This window comes from Empidonax traillii, unplaced genomic scaffold (genome assembly GCF_003031625.1).
Source record: "Empidonax traillii isolate 1590-97213 ecotype Southwest subspecies unplaced genomic scaffold, ASM303162v1 scaffold177:size1754471, whole genome shotgun sequence".
NCBI classification, from domain to species: Eukaryota; Metazoa; Chordata; class Aves; order Passeriformes; family Tyrannidae; genus Empidonax; species Empidonax traillii.
The window spans coordinates 977,452-995,651 of record NW_020955370.1 but is presented as its reverse complement, the minus strand read 5'-3'; the positions used below and the strand labels follow the sequence as shown (position 1 = coordinate 995,651).

The window sequence follows — 18,200 nt, the reverse complement described above, 5'->3', positions numbered from 1 at the left end:
CATTCCTGCAGCTGCAAAGTTAGGCAGTAACAAGTTAGACAGCCCTGAGTTTTAATCCCAGTTTGGACAACCCTTTCTCAGAGCTGTTAAAAATGAAAATATGCATTTGCTTTTTTTATAACTGAGGATAATGATGAATGTAAGTAACCAGTGCATTGCATGGATTAGCTGACTGGCACAAGCCATGCATTGTGTGAGTGCTCTGTTAAGGCTGCAGGGGAAAAGGAGGGCTATCAGAGGTGCTGTAGTATTTTAATTTCTTCAAGAAGGTGGCAGAAAGAAGCAGATTCTGCCTGTGTCCAGTGCTGGTTGGTGAGCTTTTGTCCTTCCTCACAAGCATCTCGCTGTCCTGGACACTGACAATGGGAATTGTGCACTGCAAAGGGCACAGAGCTTGGGCTGAACTCTGCCTTGCTGGTCACACAGGGAGTCCTGCTCTCTCCCACAACAGCCACTTCTGCCTACCAGGCAGTGCCTTGGAGCCCCAGGGCAGCACTGAGCCTCACCACACCTCTCCCTGGGAAAACTCAATATTCCTCCCCTTTTGCAAGAGAAGCTTGGTCTGAGAGGTTGAACCAGTCAGATGGAGGTGCAGTGACAGAGCTCAGCATTCCCTAATGCCAAACTTTGTGCAAGTCCTTATGATCAGGGTTTTTTCTCCAGGGGCTTATCCTCTCCTTATTTCTGTACTTTCCTCCTCATTCCAGGGTGCCTTACTGGGTGCTGTTGCCTCTGCCATCTCTCCCTCCCCTTGACCGTTCCCTGGGCCTCTGGCTCCCTGCCTGAGCCCACCCTGTGGAGCTGGTGGTGCTTGTCTCTCGCTCCTCTGATTTCTCTGTTATGTTTAGTTTGGGGGATTGTGTTTCTCCATGCAGGACCCCCACGTGCTGGGGAATGTGATTCCCTGGAGGGTGCTGCTGGGGAGAGGCAGCACAGGCCACTTGCAGCAAATGCTTTCTGTGCCTGCCATGGAACTGTAACAGCTATAGCATGTGTGTTCCAAGCTAAGTGAGGAAGAAGCAGCTGCTGAGGGCACCACGGCTGGGTCAGGCTCAGCAGCTGCTGCAGGAGGGGCAACATCTGCGGCCTCAGGGGCTGCAGGTGCTTCTGGGCTCAGAGGAGCCTGCCCGTGCTCAGCCCTCAAGGAAGGTCGCTGCTGTGTGTGTGGAGTTGGGCATCCTGGGGCAGAGACCAAGTGAGGCTGACACAGCCTCTCTGGGAGGTGGCCAGCTCTGTGCCTCTGCCAGCACCGTGCTGGCACCAAGGAATGCCAGGGTGGGATGTGTTGGGCAGGGGGGATGTTCAGGGCTGGTCTGCGATGGGTGCCAGGTCATATCCCAGCTATTCTGGCAAGACCTGACACTTGCATGGTGGCTGCCAGTGCTGCAGCCAGGCTGAGCCAGCAGCCCAAATCCCTCACTTTCAGGAACAATAAATTCCCTCACTAACTTACGAAAGAGCGGGGAGGGAAGGGAGTGTGGGAAGCTCTAAATGACTTACCTATTGGAAGCCTGTGGGCTCTGCTTTTTATTAAACATTAACCTGCCCTTCTGAGCCAAGCGACTGATTCTCTGGGTAATTCTGAGGCCGGGCAGGCAAAGAAAAGGATTCTTTGTCAGAGAGTATTTCAGAAAATATCCCTTCAGCCAGTTTGTCTCATGGTGTTTGTTTGGCCCTGCAGCAGGAGGGACGCCTGCTCCACAGTTTGCTGTTTGTGATTGTGCAGTGGAGCTGATCAGATGGCCATGTCCCAGCCATGGCTCCAACACACTGCTCGTTGGTGGCTCCATGATGATGGCACAGGCGCCCTCTGCACATGTAATCACCCACAAACACAGAGCCAGACATGTGCATGTGTAACTGCACACTGAAATCGGGCACATGAGCTCGTATCTCCGTAAGTGGCAAGAAGGGAAAGCTGCCTTTTGAACTTCTCTAAGGTGTATCGCTGTGGTTGCTGAGTATTAAGCAGTCTTGCTCATCAGAGAGGTGCAGGCAGGAGCCAAGCACAGGGATCAGTGGCCAGGAGTGGGTTCTGCTCCTGACTTTGCCCTTATTTGGTGTACGAGGTGGGGCAAGCCATTGTGCTATTGTTTCTCCTCCATAAATTGTGACTAATGATAAAGCAAGTGTGGAAAGAGTAATATATTGTTACTGTGGCCTCAGATGTGTGTTTGATTAAGCAACAAAGCTTTGGTGATTCAAAAGATTTCTTGATGGAAGTTTTCTTAATGCCAGAGTTTATGAACGTCTCCCCAGTGCTAAGATGCAGCAGTGGGTAGAATTGTTGTTGCTACAAATCCAGAAATGTGTGAGTGTTCCTGAGCTGTTCAGTGCAAAGTCTGGCTGCTTAGTACTGAATTCCTCATTGACTTCAGGCAGCTCTACAACTTTTGTGCTAAAGCCTGAGACACTCAGACAATCCTTTTCTTCAGATCTGTTACAGAAGGGATAATCTGTGGCTGAGAAATGGTAAGAAATGCTGATAGCACTGTATCCTCTTAATCCAGCTCATCCAGTGCCTTTCTCTGTTCCCGTGCAATGCCAGGGTTAGGGCTGGGGGTCAGAGCACTTTTTTTTTTCTATTGTGGGATAGTCTAACACCAAGCAGAGAGCCCATGCCTTTGAGGTGGTGGAATGTTCTCAGGTGAACAGGACTGCCCACCGTTGTGTGTAGGTGACCCACCTGAGGGGCTGTGGAAATCCTTTGCAGTGAACAGCCTGGTCCTTCCTCCCGCAGTTCGGGCTCCTGCAACTCTCTGTGCCCTAAGAGCAAATTAAGACTAGCTATGACTTTCTTCCTCTGTGTTTGCAGTGCCCCCGGCTGATTGCATTTGCGTAATTAATTGCCCAACCTGTGTCTCGCAGGGGAATGATCAGAGCATGTCTGCCCTCCTGGCACATGAGGAATAGCTAAATGAAGCCTCCTCTTCCCCGCACCCGGGGAGATTCCTGGGGGAGCTGGTTATGGGGTACGTGGCTCTGCATCCCCGCAGCAGTGAGTACTCACACGTAGCTCTCTCCCCGTGGTGTAAGCCTGCACGGGCGTTTTTGCTCGGCTTACAGCCTTAACTGAGTCCTGTTCGTGTGGGTTTGGAGAGGAAAAGAGGCCCTTCCACGGGTCAGCAGCGCACTTTGAACTAGAGACTGGAGAGCAGCGCTGACCCGAGCCGCTCCGGCAGCCAAGGGCTGAATCAAATCCATGGGGTGCGCCGGGCTGGAGGAGTGAAATTCCACCCCTTTCCCTTTGCTGCACCGGCTAAATACGCCGGGATTTCCAGGGCTGGGAGCTGGCAGGGATAAACCCCGGGGATTATTTGTTTTCCGAGGGGTTAAGGTGCAGCCGCTGCAGAGGCTGAGCCTTGCTCTACCCCTGCCTGTGCCAGGAGAGTTGGAACAGCCCACAACCCACTCGGAAAGGTGTGTGCTAATCACTGGGAGCGCTGGGGCTGCCCCCCGACCGGAGCCGGGCGCTCTGATGCGGTGGCGGTGTGCGCGTCCCCTCCCCGTGCCTGCCCACTAAAGGATCGTGGCACCCCGGGGACCGCTCGGCCTCGCTCCTCCTGCTCCCATGTCACAGCTCGGAGCGACGGCATGAAGAAATCCTCGTATTCAGGTGAGCCTCCCTCTCCTCTCACCTCTCTCCCTTTGTGTCTGTACTAGGGGGAAAAAAAAAATATTTAAAAAACCCCAAAGTACCACTTGCACAAGCCCTTCTCTCTATGAGCACTCTGTGGAGGATGAACGGCTGTTTCGCTGTGGATAAACAGACCCTCTTGATCAGTGGAAAAGGCTTAAAAAGCAAAGCAAATGCAGGGAGGTGGCTTATTCCAGGCGGAACCCGGCACTGGTGACACGGAGCTCGTTATCAGGAGGCACCTGTGCCAGCACGGGGGGAGATTCAGTGCCCAGTGGAAGTGTGAAATCGGAGCGGGGCAGTGGTGGCGTGTGTGACACTGTCTACACTCAGGGCTGGAGGGGTTTCCAAACGGGATGTAAGAGCTGGGGTGCCATAATGCTGGGGGGGGCTCTCTTCTCCCTTCTCCCCATCCTGGTTTTCCCAGTCTTGCCCTGTGGGATGAGGACATGGTGCCCTGTGCTCATGTAGGCTCCTTCTTTCCTGGCTAAGAGGAATGAGCATCCATGACTGGGGTCATTCCTAAGAGCACTCTGGAATCCTGCCAGCGACCCCAGGAAGTGGCTGGTGCACAAGAGAGTGGACAGGTCTCCTGTTAAAGGTCCCCTGCTCACTCTGTAAAGCTCAGGTGCTTCTGGCAGCTCCTCCAGCTGCAGGACTTTGCTCTCAGTGCTCTCTAAGCCAAGTTCTGCCCTGGCTTTGCCCTGGCCACCGTAGGGACGTGGTGTCAGCGTGCCAACCTCCTCCTAATGCCCTGAGCCACAGGTCTGGCTGCTCTATAGGGGTGCTGGTGGCAGCTGCTGTGCTGCCAGTCACTCGAGCCACATCATGGCCAACAGGACTCTGCCTGAACTCATGAGCCACAGGAGCTGGGGATTTGTCTTGACTCAGAAAATTCCCTCTGTGATGCTGCTGCCTGCTTATTGTTGAAATTAATTAGTAATGTTTCTCTCTTGCACATTTTTTCTTTTCTCATTAGTGTTGCTAAATGGGCTGCCAGGGAGGTTTTATTATGGCTTTTATGCTGGGAACCCAAGAAAGCCTGAACGTGATTATTAGCATGTTGTAATGGATTAAACTGGGTATTAATGGTTGTGCATGTGTGTAGGGAAACCTACTATTTGTTCTGGCCTCCTGAGGGGCACATGGTGGCTGGAGTAGACAGGAACAGTGCAAGAACAGGTTTGGAGATAACTGGCTGTCACATGAAAAAGCTGTCAGCACCGTGACCTGATATTGTGACTCCTTGCAGATGAGGCCAAGTGGTCCTTTGTTGCTTTGCTTGCTTTGGATGGGCTGTGCTGGAGCCGAGCTGGGGCGTTGCAAAGCCCCTGACGTGTCTCTGGTTGGTGCCCAAATCCTCCTTCACTTTTTACAACTGAGAGTGGCTGACATCTGGCCAGTACCTTTAATTCAAAGGGACTGTGGTTGTGTTTTGGAAACACTGCTTTGACATTTCCCTGGGTACGGTGCAGCTGCTTAAATAAAAAGGACAGGAGAATTGCAGCGCCCAGAATACACTACACGGAAGCAACAGAATTAAGTGCACTTCTTACGACACCTCACACCTTGCAAAAAGCACGGGCAGCTCCGCTTTGCAAAGGCTTCACTTTCGGTGCTGCTGTTCCCGCTGTGCTGGGGTTGTTCCTGCCACAGATTCGTGGGGCAGAAGGTGCTGGACGGAGGCCACCTTGGAGAGCTGCCAGCTCTGCGAGGGGTGGAGCCAGCTCTCCTCGGCCCATCTCTCTGGTGTGTTCACCAATCGGGGCACAGCGATGGTCACTCGCTTGGGGAGATTTTACTGGGAATCCAGATTGCTTCTCCAAGACATGAGATGTACAGGGTGCTGCAGAGCCTCTGGGCTTTCTGCTGCCAGAGAGATGACACAGTGTCTCTCAGCTGTAAAGGCTGATGCTGACAGCCCCTGATGGGCTGGAAACACAGCGCCTGGCTGAGAAACTCCAGAAAATTATGACAAAGGGGGAAAAGCATCTTGTAAACGTTTTTGGGGGTTTGGGAGCATTTCTCCCTGGCCTTGTTTGCCCCTCTCTGGTACATTCTGGATCTGTTTTGTGGACTGGGTCCTGCTGAACCCAGCTGGAGGGTCTTGCTTGACTTCAAAGGGCTGGAGCTCCAGCTCCATCCCCCTCCGTGAGCACAGCGAGGCTGCTGTAGTGCTCTCCTGTTATCAGGCTGTTCCCCACCCCAGGCAAGATTCTCCTTCTCTAAAGGACTTCAGGGGAAATCATTACCCATCTACTGTGACTTCTGAGCACAAGCCACGTAGGTGGGGTTGGGATGAAGAGTTTACCTTCCCATGTTTCACCTCTTACAAGCAGAGAGGCTCAGACCTTTGTGCCATATCTGTTCAGCCCGGCCATGCTTTGTGTTCCTGGAGCTTCTGGCAGCAGCAGCAGGAGGAGAAGGAGGAGGGGAGAGCATGAAACAGGGAATAACACCGAGTTAGAAATGAGCAATAACTTCTATTGAAGCCAGCCCTTACATGTTTGCCTTGGGGATGTCTGTTATTTCAGATGCTAAAGGCGAACTTGTCCTGGAATACTAATTTTTTTAAGGATTTTTTTTTTTTTTGATTCTCATTTTCCATTACTCAAGCTCAATTGCATGGCCAAAGAAGCAATAGACAGGATTTGTGATAAATGACACGATGATTTATAGGTGTTTTCAAGGATGGTGCAAATGGTTTTGGCCAGGGACAGTTTCAGGTTTGTTGGCGTGCATTGAAATAAGGATCACTGGAATTACAGTACCTCCAGAGTTATCTATAGTGGTTACAGATAACTACCTGAACTGCAGACTCCTGATTTATTGCTTAGGTACTTAGGGAGGAATAACTCCTCACAAACGAGCTAAAGCTGTAGGAAAAACTGCAGGCGTAACAGCGGGAACTGTGATTCCATCACTGCAGGAGGATTTGGGAACAATTTTTTTCCCATATCATGAGTCATAAAATGATTCCCTATAAAACACGGGCAATAGAATATAAGTCAAATTGGAGTTGCTGGTGCTATCTGGAGAATTTGTGTCTGCCTCATCCCTGGAAATGTTCAAGACTGGGTTGGATGGAGCTCTGAGTAACCTGGTCTAGTGGAAGGTGTCCCTGCCCATGGCAGGGGGTTGGAATTAGATGGTCTTTGAGGTCCCTTCCAACCCAAACTCTTCTGGGGTTCTATCTAGGCTGGGAAGCTCTGGGGAAAGAGCCCTGTCCTCTGATGGTTGGTTTGTAGTGTCCCAGGGTCCCCTCCTGCCTTGGAGCCAACAGCACATGGCTCTGCTGATGCTGAGTACCTGTATCTCTGGTCCAGGGCAGCAGCAGCTACAGGTGTTGGGAGGCAGATGGGGTTTGTACCCCACCAAGGGGCTCCTGTTGTGCCCCAGTACATCCAGTGAGTGAAGAAAAGCAAGAGAGCTCTTGCTGGGGGTGAGCAGGGGCTGATGTGCAGCTGTGACAGCACAGGGGATGTGCCACAGCGAACCAAGTTCATCAAAGCTCAGTGGAGCAGCAGTGGATGGACGTGGCCACCCCTAAAAAACCCTCAAGGGCTGTGACTGGACCAGTGCTGTCTGTTGGAGGGGCCTCAGTCCATCTCTGGCTGCAGCCAGTCTGAGATGGGCTGGAAAAACCGAGACTGGATCTTTTTCAGGCTGATAATCCAAGAGAGGCCCAGTCTGATTCCCTCAATGACTTTTAACCTCTCTGCCATAAAAGCTTCTGGGTGGGGCAGAGATGACCTGGTGTCTGCAGAGCCCATTGTTTGCTCCTGAACCAGACCCCATCTCCTGTCACTGAACTGGCACTGTCTGTGTCTGAGCTGTGGAAAAATGAACAGAGTTGTTCAGGCTGGGGAGGGTTTTTTTTTATTTTTTTTAAATGTAGTTCACTGGCCAAACTGCAGTATCAAGGAAAAAATATTGCTTGGATCCAACAAAAACATTCATTTAATTTTAGATTGTCATTTGGAACAGAAATTTGAAATAGCTTGTTTTGAAATATAAAAAAAATAAAAAAGCCATTGTTTTTCAGCTCAAACTCTCAGCTAGCTCTTACTCCCCAAAACCTGTATTGCTGGGCCAACAAGATATCACAGAAGAGAAAAAAATTGTAGAGTGAGGATTTGCAGCCAGCTCCAAGAAGCTGGATCCTCAGTCTGTGGCTGTTCAAACCTGTTGCTCAAATCCTGAGTTCAGTGCAAGCAACACCTCCACTGGCTCAGGAGAATGACCTGTCCTGTGGCCCCATTTCCACCTGTTATCTCTGTGACACAGCCCTGTCTGTGCCTGATGTGCCAAAGAACACTTGAGGTGTCTCTGTTGCAAGTTTTAGCCCGTGTGTTTTGAGACCAGAGGACTTTGTGGTTTTCCAGCAACAACCTGGTTTATGATGAAGTGCAGCAACTTGTGTCAGGGCTGGGCAGGGCCCTCCTACAAATAGACAGTGTAGTAAGGAAAGGCATCAACCTTTGGGAAGGCTTTTGCAGGAGTGACAGGGTTTCCATTTTATCTTGTGTCTTCACTGCTTGGTAGGAATGAGCTACCACCAGAGTCACAGGTGGAGGAGCAGCCACCGTGCTGGTCTCTGAGCTCATGGTTGTCTTTATTAGAGGCAGAAGTGTTTGTGCTGGGGGGGTGTTTTGTTTAAAAACTGGCTCCTATTCTCACCTTGCTCAGAGGATGCCATTTCAGCTCTGTTGCTGCCTTCCATCCCTCATCCTCCCTCTGTCAGGACTCTCAGCTCGAGCAGGGCAGTGAAGTCTGCCCTGAGCTTTTTTCCCTTCCCGTTGGTGGCAGAGCTGAGCTGAAGCATCGAGAAAGTCAGTGTGAGCCAGAAAATGAAAACAAAAGTGTGAGGGGAGAGTTTTAGGGCCCAGGAGCAGAGGCAAGAGGAGGGATGGTGGTGCTGGCAGTGCCACCCTGGAGTGAGCTGCCCCAGGAACTCCAGTCCCTTGCCTGAGGCCGTGGAAGGTTTTTGTGATATGGGTTTGTGTTGGTGTTGTGTTACTGAAATCACAGGAAGGAAAACAAGGAGTATGAAATGAAATTGTTTCTTGATAATCCGAGAGCAGCAGGAGGCTGGTGCACATACAAAGGGCTTTGCATTATTTTCAGGATGCTGAAAGCTCTGCAGGTTGGCTGGGTCAGCTGCCAGGAATGATCTGCATCATTCACATCCACGTGAAAGCTGGTTGATACCAAATGTCCACTGCCCCTCATAGAAAAGAACAAATGAAATGCTGTTTCTGCATGGCAAACACTTGCTCGCTGTTTGGACAACTGCATCTCAAACTAGTCCATACCTGCCTGTTTTTAAGCAGTGAAGAGCAGCCATGGTGCCTGCTCACATTTGCACATTCTGTCTGGTGGGTTTTTTCTCCCAGTCCCCTTCATTTATTTATTTTTTTTTTAGCACTTACCTCCCACACCATGCTGTTCCCTGCTCTATTTCTCCCTAAGTCTCTTCTCCATTGCTGCACACATGGTTGGATGTGACCTCTGATGTTCCCACTGGCTGCTGCCCTGGGATTGTTTGAGCTGCAGCAACATTCAGAGATGCCCAAAGAGAGTGGGTACCTTTGTCCAGAGTGCTGTGGGGATGCCAGTAAAGGCAGGCATGTCCTTCCCACCCCATCTCCGAATTTCTTCATGACTGGTGTGTGATGGGTGGCAGAGGCAAAGGCTACATGAGCAAGGCAGTGTCACAGACCGAGCTCCCAAACCAACACTATGCCAAGAGGCAGCATCACCCAGGTCTGCACTGTGTGGTTAACACATAAAAACCTTTAACAATTCTTCTGATCGCTTTTAAAATGAAAACGTTGCATTCTTTAGAAAATTAGGTTTCTAATGTGCCTGTCCTCTCTTGTGGTAGTAAAAGCCTGTAATTTTCTTGAGTGCTGTAAGTTGTTGGAATCTCTGTTGGATGACAGGACCTTGATACTCAGACAGACTGTTCTCAGGTGACTTCAGGGCCTCACAGTCTGTTTCTGTGTCATAGCAGATATTGAGAGTTGCTGATGGCTGTTGGCATCAGTCCTGGCAAACTCACCTCAGCGCTTCCTTGCTGCAAAACCCGAGGTGGGACCATGAGAATCCAATCCAAAGACACAATTGTTTTATTTTACTCACTTGCTGACAGAATATATCGCTATAAATGTAAATGCAATCTGCCATCACATGTTTCTGATGGCTTGTGATGATTGATGGGTCCTTGCTATGAAAAAAAAAAAACCTCCTACAGCAGCATCGTGCTGTGCTGGGGTGGCTGGACCAGTGAGATGAGTTTGGTTGGGTGTTCTGCTATTGCCAGGCTTGGTGGTGTGTGTGGGCAGTGGTAGCGCTTTTGTTCCAGGTAGAAAAACATCCCAACAATATCTGTTAGAAAATAGTTTGGAGAAGCAAGGAAATCCAGCCTGTGGAGAAAAACAAATAAACCACAACATGCAGACATGTGTAGAACAGAATGTGAAGCCCTGTGGGGGTGCAACGGGGTGATGATCTGCTTCCCCCAGAACACCCATCATCTTCCCATGTCCACCTGGGGTGAGCAAGGAGAGGTGCTGGCACGTGGAATGGGGAGATGCTGCAGGGAATAACTCCCTGCTCCCGCTGCTGCAAGGACATCCCTCCCCAAAGCAGTGCTGATGCTGGGGCACTTCGGGCAAGGCCAACCTGTACCTCTTAGACAAGGGGGGTCTTGGGTTTTGCAGCTTCAGGTGAGATCCAAATCCAGGGAAACATCTGAGGAAGAGGAGAGGGCTTTGTATTGCAGCACTTTGTGAAGATTTAACCTGTCAGGGAGCTTACAAAAAAAGCAAGCCGAGGTTTCCCACAGGAGAGGGTGGGACTCGCCTGTCCCTCAGGGTGATGCCAGCTGGCCATCCCACTGCGTTTAACTCCACACCAGGGAGTTCCCTGTCCTGCCTGGTCCTGGTATCCTCAGAAGCAGCAGCTGTGCTTGGGAAGCCCTCGCTCCCTGTGCAAATTGCATGCTGTAAGCAGTGGTGTGGTGGGAGAGGTGGAACAGTCACTGGTGACTCAGCCCGTTCCCACAGTGGCCTGCAATGACTTACTAGTGACAAGGACAGCTCAAGGCACCCTTTAAAGGGTTTATGTTTGATGGGGGGATTCGTGGCTGCCTGGGAATCTGCTTCCTGCTGTACAACTTGGGGTGACACAGGCTCAGGTGAGCCTCTCACAGGGCTCAGGGGGATTCAGATATCCCTAGAGCAGATGCCAACATCCATGTGGGATGGCACTAGAGCCTGGAAAAGGAAGTCTTTTTGTCGATGACTGTGATACTTGTGAGAAGAGCTGACTGTACTGGGCACGAAGGGGCTGGTTGGGAAGTTCTTGCCCAAGCTTCAGCACTGATCATTGCACTGCAGCAATCAGAAGCACAATATAAGTTGTTACTTCCATGACCTGAATTTTTAATTTCAGGTTCAATTCTGACACCCAGAGCATGTAACTGTTCCCTCTGTTTACCCCAAACACTGTGCTGCCTTCCATGCTCCCAAGTCAAGCGGATGGAAGTTAAACTGGAGGGATGACTGCAAGCTGGAACTAGCAGCAAAAGGGTTTCTTTTTTTTTTTTTCTTTTTCTTTCCTTTGTCCATGCCAGATGAGTATTATTTACAGGAAACACTTTGTACAGCTTTGAGATTTGTTTAGAGAAGGAGTGTAGGGGAGGAGACAGCTAAAGGCAGAATGGAAATTAAAAAGGTCACGGTAATGCTCAAGAAAATCCATAATTTCCTGGTGTGGGAGTATTGCTATTCTGGGGACTGAGGGAATAATGGAGCTTGGGCTCCAGCTCCCGGGGGAGAGAGTGCTTGCTGAGGGATAAACTGGCTCCCTTTGGGAAGGGAAGATCTTGGCACCCAGCAGTCCCCCCAAGGCCTCGTGGGGCTGAGCCCAAAGCAGCTGCTGGGGACACAGAGGGTCCCTGACACTCGTTGTTCCCTCAGCTCGTCTGGAGTCACGTCCCAAGGCTGCAGGCCGTGGTGGGGATGCCAGGGAATCTCTGAGCACACGTGCCTGGGGAGGGAGCTGGTCCTGATCCTCAAGAGCAGCCCCCGGGTGTGCAGTTTGCTTTGTTTTGATGTAATCCAGGGAAATGGGGATGGCCTCCAGCTTTAATGGACAGAATAAACAAAGGAAACAAGGACAAGATGCCCTCAGCCGCTGCTGGGAGCTGTGGAATGACTCAGGGGCTGAGCTGTAAGTGCCTGGGCACGTACATGTAAAAGCTGCTGAGAAGAACAACAGAACTTGGAGCGTTACAAGTCAGGACAAGGGACTTGCACATGGGAGGTGGCAGGGGGGTTGTTGCAGTGAGTTAAGCAGGCTGGAGGCTCTGTTTGCCTGCAGGAGAGGCACAGTCTGGGCTGCAGAAGAGCAAGTGTCACCCACCACCCCAGTGGGAGCTCCTTGGTCTGTGGTGGGGGCGGGGGGGTCAGAGACCAGCACCCTCCAGATGCTTTGCTCTCCTAATTTTCAATTTCTATCTTCCTTCCAAGATGACTTTCAATTAATTTTTAAACTTAAAAGCAAAATCTAGATAAACTTTAATCAGTAGGAACGAGGAACATGACTCTTTGCCCACATAAAATTTAATTTGAAGCACTGAAAGTCAGTGATGTTGCCAGTCCAATCCCGATATGCCATAATCCTTCTCGTCCTTCACTTTGCTTTAGGGAAGGTTTTCAACCTCTCTGACTTTGTGATTTTCAGTGTTCTGATGATAAAAGGAGTCACATGTGCTGCATTGCCCTTATCTAAGGTCAGTTGGTAGAAACACTGTGAAATCCCTAAATTCAAACCTTCATAACATGCTCTTGCAGCTCAGTCAAAAAAAAAAACACAACCCTTTTTTTTTTTTTTTTTTCCCCTTTTGGCATCTTTTCTTCATATGCTTGAGAGCATGTTTCAATAAAATGGTTATAATACTTAGAAATATGAGTTTGAGTTGTGCCCAAGCTGTACCAAAACCGCCACACTGTGGGATTTCAAGTGCCTCTTTTTTAATTTTTTTTTTTTTTTTTTTAAGCAGGTAAATTATGACTCCCAGAGCTGTTGAGTATTTACTGAACAGCTCAGACACAGCCTGAAGGACTGACATTACTGCAGCTAATTGCCCTTTGACGTTAATTGTCATTCAGCTACATCTGCATCTGTAAACGCTTTCCCAAATTGCTGTTCTGACAAGTGAGATGCCTCAGTTGTCAGTCCCACATCTGAGTACTGAAAGGCTGTCGGTGCTGTGGCTTGTTGGGGATGTCATGGCTTGGGTGGTCTCCCCATCCTGCTTGGCAGCTGGAGCAAGAGGCTGTGAGTTATTTCCCAGAGTGGGTTTTTGTCAGATAAACCTCCCAGCAATGATGTGAAATAGCCTGACAGCTGATTCCTGCAGTTAATGTTGGGAGCAATGAGTTAATCTGGGGAAGGATGAGCTCCAGCCCTTGAGAGTTTGATCCATCTGTGGAGGTTTCAGTCTGCTCTGCTCCACATGGTCCTTCATGGGCCAACCACTCTCCAGGAAATCAGCATCACATGCCAGTGTTTGAAAATGTACATCAGGCCTTTTGGACAGTGAGGAGGAGGAGGATGTCTGTGGATCTGTGGGGGGTTTTTTGTGTGCTTGTCTTTCTGGAGATTTTAGAGATCATTATTGGAAAAGCAAGAGTCCTGTGTTTGAGCCATGGTGCAGAGGGAATAGCAAAAATACGTTTCATAATATGTGCCTGGATTAATGTTCAGGTCTTACTGAGCCTTTCCTGTCATTTGATGGACACTGGAAAATGAGGAGCTGGAAGGTCAGTACAGGGAATAGTCACACAGCTTCTGACAAGCTTAGGAGCAAAACCTGACCTTAGTCCTGGGTAAAAATAAACAGTTTCCTCGTTCCTAGCCCTGGGGAGGTGTTTCTGTGTCCAGAGCCCCTCCACCTGATGAACAGGCTCCTGTTCATGCTGAGAGGGATACAAGGGGGAGAAGTGTTTCCTGCTGCTCAGGTGTACCCAGGAGTGTGGGTCAGTGGATGGGCAAACAGAAGCTGTGCTGGCAGAGATGTACACAGGGCTTGATGAGCTGTGGCTTTGCTCCTCTCTCTTCATCCCCTCCTCTCTGCTGGCTGTGGGCTGCCAGGGCTGCCCAAACAGGCACTGGGGCTGTGCCTTTAGCCAGGACTGTTCTTGCTCTCCTGCTTTCCATCTGGAGATGACCTTGTTTGAATTTCTAGGAGAGCACGAAGCTTTGCAGGGTGGGTTTGTTTGCGTTTCTCTCCGAACAAATACCTGGCTGTCACGTGGAGCTGGAGCAGGTGGTGTGTGGCACCTTGTCCTGTTCCAAGGTACTCACAGACCCAAGGCAAAATCCGTGGCTTATGCACAGAGCCTGCAGGACCTCGTTAACCCTGCTGGGAGGAGGATGTTGGGGCGTTTCCATGAGGCTGTGCCACTCCTTGGGCACTTGTAGGGCTGCAGGACAGGGTGGGCTGAGGCAGATTTGAGGGAGCAGTGGGTGGGCAGCCTGCCTGCCTTCTTTGATGTAGCTGGATGATTACACAGGAGGCAGAACCTCAGATAGACAAGCTGGGGAAGTGCAAACAAGCCCTTGGACTGGGGCTGCTCTGCCTGGCACCTGGAGGCTCTTCACGTTGGGGATCCAGTGCACAGCATTAGGGGTTGGAAAAGGGAACAGCTCTACTGGAGATTGTCCCATGTAGCTGAGCCTGGATGCTGCTGCCCATCTCATTTACACAGCTCTGCACTGTCTTCCACACCTCAGTCTGCATTCAGCTACATCTCACCTTCTGCAAGCACCTGTCTGGAGTACTTACCACCCTAACCTCGATGATGATACAACCTGGCAATTCCGCCCATGGGGGACATCAGTCTTTTACAGGAGCCTCCTGCAACCACTGACTTGAGTCTGGTGTGTAAATTAGACCTTACTGGGTCACACTGCATCCTATTCAAGTTTTTTTGATGGTTGTCCATTTCCAGTGGATCAGGATTAATTTGAATTCTAATATTGTCTAAAATTTTATCCGCACTTGGGATCATCTTTATCTTTAAAAACCTCTCTTTCCCATTTCTGGTAGTTAATGCATGATGTGTCCTTAGGTCAAAACACAGCTGGGAGGGTCAGGCTTTGGATTAAAAATGGCCTTGACATAGTCCCTCAGAACATCCTGGAAGCACCCCAGCCCTGGTGCCTATAGATTATGGGCAAAATAAGACTATAAAGCAAGTAGAGACCTCTGCTTTGGGGGCTTAACAGCCTCCTCTGCTTTTCAAATCATGTCATCATAATCTTTGCAAGATTAAGCGCTGTTTCAGCCGTGGGGGTTTTTTGATTTCACTTTCTTATGGAATAAACTAATGGTGACAGATGCCCAAAAGCCCTAGAGGTCAGTGCTTTGTTTATTCACAAGGAACTTAGGGCATGAGGGATGACAGTTCCCTCTCTTGTCACCTTCTGTCCCTCACTTATCTCTGTCACCTTCTCTTGGAGCACAGGTCTGCTGGCAGTGACCTTGCTTGGTGCTTGCATCACCTGGGCAGAGCCTACAGAAGAGGGATTTTGGGCTTCTCCAGGGGATTTAGCTTGTGGATAAATGTGGCCCTCTCATCTCTCAAAGACATGAATATGCCACTTTATTGCCAAGGAAACTGAGTTGCAGAGGAACAAGCTGCTTCATTGGCTTTTGTGGCCAGCTTGGGACACAATCAGGTGCCATGACTTGTGCTCCTTGTCTGTGCAGATAACCAAAGTGCTTCCTATTCTGGCAGCTGCCTTTCAGTCACTGATCTTAAAGCTAAGAGGGAGCCAATATCCTGAATTACAGAGGACCAAGGCCTGGAAAAAAAACAAGGTGGAATTTAATTTTGCCTGAGTCGAGCCATCTAAAAGCATCTCTAAATCAGAGCTGCTCCCTGCAGCCTCTCTCCAGCCAGGGGCTGCCAGATGAATCACCCAATTTTCCACCTCCATCTGGGGATGTGACTCACTGCTGCAGAGCCCTTCTCCTGCTAAGTATGGGGGGTAGCTGGGGCTCTTGAGCAGACAGTGAGGTGCTGCCCCAAGGCTTCCAGGTATCTTGGAGTGAGGAATCCAATCCCTTGGAGATCTGGTTATGGTCCTAGGTGGTGGGCATCTTTCCTTCAGACACTAAAGCAAGTGGCTGCCAGCTTGCAGCAGTGTGGTGAATGCTTGGTGTGCCAGCTGTTTCTAAAAGAAGTGGCAGCAGCATCTCTCCTGCAGCTGGGCCTGCTTCCCCTGACCTGCTCAGGACACAGGTGGTTGAGGAGCAGCTGGCACTGTCACAGATCTGAGGTCTCAGAAATGGTAAATAGATTTAGCCTCTACCAGTGGACATTCTTCTCTGGCTCCAAAGCTGCTCACAGAGAGGTGCTTTTGTGGAGAGGAAGAGGGGTGCCAGCAGGAAGCTTGCTGAGACAACACAGAAACATTTTCTACTCATGATCTCAGCCTCTGGAGATAAGGCTGGAATTTTGACACCCCCCAGAGCATCCTCCCTTGGCCCTGTGTCAGTCCCACAGCTCTGGACACGGCAGGGAGGATCCTGCCTGTGTGATGCTCCTGCCAGGGATATAAAGGGCTGGGGTAGGTTTGGGCTGGAGTGACGTGGCAGTGCCTTGGATCCCCTCTGGGCAAGAGGTGTTGGAGTCCTCTGACAGCAGGAGGTGCCATTTGTGAAAGTTCAGCTCGTGCAATGAACTCTGATGGTGTTGTCGAGGGCAGCAGGAGTGACCTGAGCCTCTAGACAGGGGAAAAACCTGTCAGGTCTGACTGGTGCATGTCACTGTGTGGTTCATTTCTGTGGCATAAGGTACATGTTCATAAGCTTCACCCTGCTGGGAATCCTCGTTCGTGCCACTGCTTGGCACGGCTCAAGCTCTGGGCAGTGCCAGGGTCAGTGCACGGAGGTTTTGGGTTACTCAAAGGCAGCCACTGCCTTTTTTTTTTTTTTTTTTTTTGTGGCAAGGATTTGCATAGTGGAGACTGAACATCTGTGTCACTGGGGTGAGTGACTGGAGGGAGGGGCTCTGGATGGGACCCAGAGCTCCACTGCCCGGCTCCCTTACACCGAGCGTGCCATGGGCCACGTACAAAGCTGCCTTTCAGCCAAACCCACAGAATAGGCTTTGTGTCCCCCTCTGTGAGCCCTCTTTATAGAGAGAAAGGCTTCCTCAGAGGCTGCAGGCGCTGCTCCGTGGCGTAGAATGGTTTTCACCTGTGCCAGGAGTGATTTCACTTTGCCTTTTGCCAGGGCTGAGCTGTTTGGGGGTGCCAGGTGCTTTACTTTTCCCTTGCTGGCAGCTGGAGAAGCCCATTAGAGGAACAAGTTGTGTTGGGATCGCTGGGTACCTGGAGAGAGGCATGTGTAAATCACAGAGCAGCATCAAGAGGTGGTTCTTACATCTGGCCTCTATTTAAATGAACCTAATCTTAATTTTCCTGCTGCCTTGCTGCAGGGCTGACTGTTGCAGAGTATGGCTTGGCAGAAATGTAGGTGTTTGAACTGTAGAATGATTTTTTCATGGAATCATAAAATATCCTGAGGTGGAAAGGACCCACAGGCACCACTGTAATCCAACTCCTGGCACTGCTCAGGATGGCCCCAAAGATCTCACAGTGTGCCTGAAAACATGGACCAAACACTCCTTGAGCTCTGTCAGGCTTGGGGCTATGACCACTGCCCTGGGGAGCCTGTTCCAGTGCCCAGCTTCCCTCTGAGGGAAGAACCTTTTCCTAATATCCAGCCTAAACCTCCCCTGACACAGCTTCATGCTGTTGCCTCAGGTCTTGCCGCTGGTCATCAGAGAGAAAAAAATTGGTGGCTGCCCTTTATCCCTTACAAAGATTTTAAAGGATAACCCACTATGACATTGGCACTTCAGTAGTGATTCTACATCTTGTTTTTAAATGAACTTAGTGCTTTTGTGCTGGTATCTTGCTCCTCTGATGTGCAGCAGCAGGACACAGCAAATACATTCTAGAGCACAGCATGGGCGATGAGGATTTGTGAGAACCTGGTCCTCTGTTACATATCTTTAAAGGAGAGAGACTGGGGGAGAGAACACGGGAAATTTAATCTTGGAGTTGACTGACCCTTCAGAGATAGAACCTTTAAGCTGGTTTTGGGAGCGTGGTTAGGTTTTCTGTGGGTGTCTGACTTGGAGATGGAAAAGGGAGCTCTTAAATGCAGCAGCTCCTAAGGTACAGATGGAGTTATACTGCAGTTTTGTAGAGGCACTTTTGCAAACTCTGGTGTAAGCTGATCTGCAGCATTAGGCACTCCAATATGTCCTAAAATTTGGCTGAAGTTCTCCTCTGTTCCAACTTCCCTGCTGCAGCCACTATTAAGTATAATTGTAAGATATGAGGAAAACCACCAAAGAACGTTACTAGATTATGAAACTGGGTTGCCTTAGCTACTTCTGGGGTAGAATTAATAGGAGGAAAAAACCCTCAATTGTGTGAGTGAAGGGCTTCATTGTAGTCTCATATTGTAACT

The 18,200-nt window shown here is 50.0% G+C and overlaps 1 protein-coding gene across 2 annotated transcripts in view; it reads left to right on the top strand.

The window, feature by feature from the left end:
• The first annotated feature begins 3,359 nt into the window (after positions 1-3,359).
• The window catches only part of SEPT9 (septin 9), a 133,324-nt gene continuing 118,483 nt past the window's right edge, over positions 3,360-18,200 (top strand). The window contains exon 1 of one of the 2 annotated variants that reach the window (XM_027886096.1): positions 3,360-3,616. In XM_027886096.1, the coding sequence (XP_027741897.1) occupies positions 3,595-3,616 (22 nt within the window). In that variant the 5' untranslated portion in view covers positions 3,360-3,594. The remainder of the gene's footprint in view (positions 3,617-18,200) is intronic. The other variant, XM_027886101.1, reaches the window with a different exon arrangement.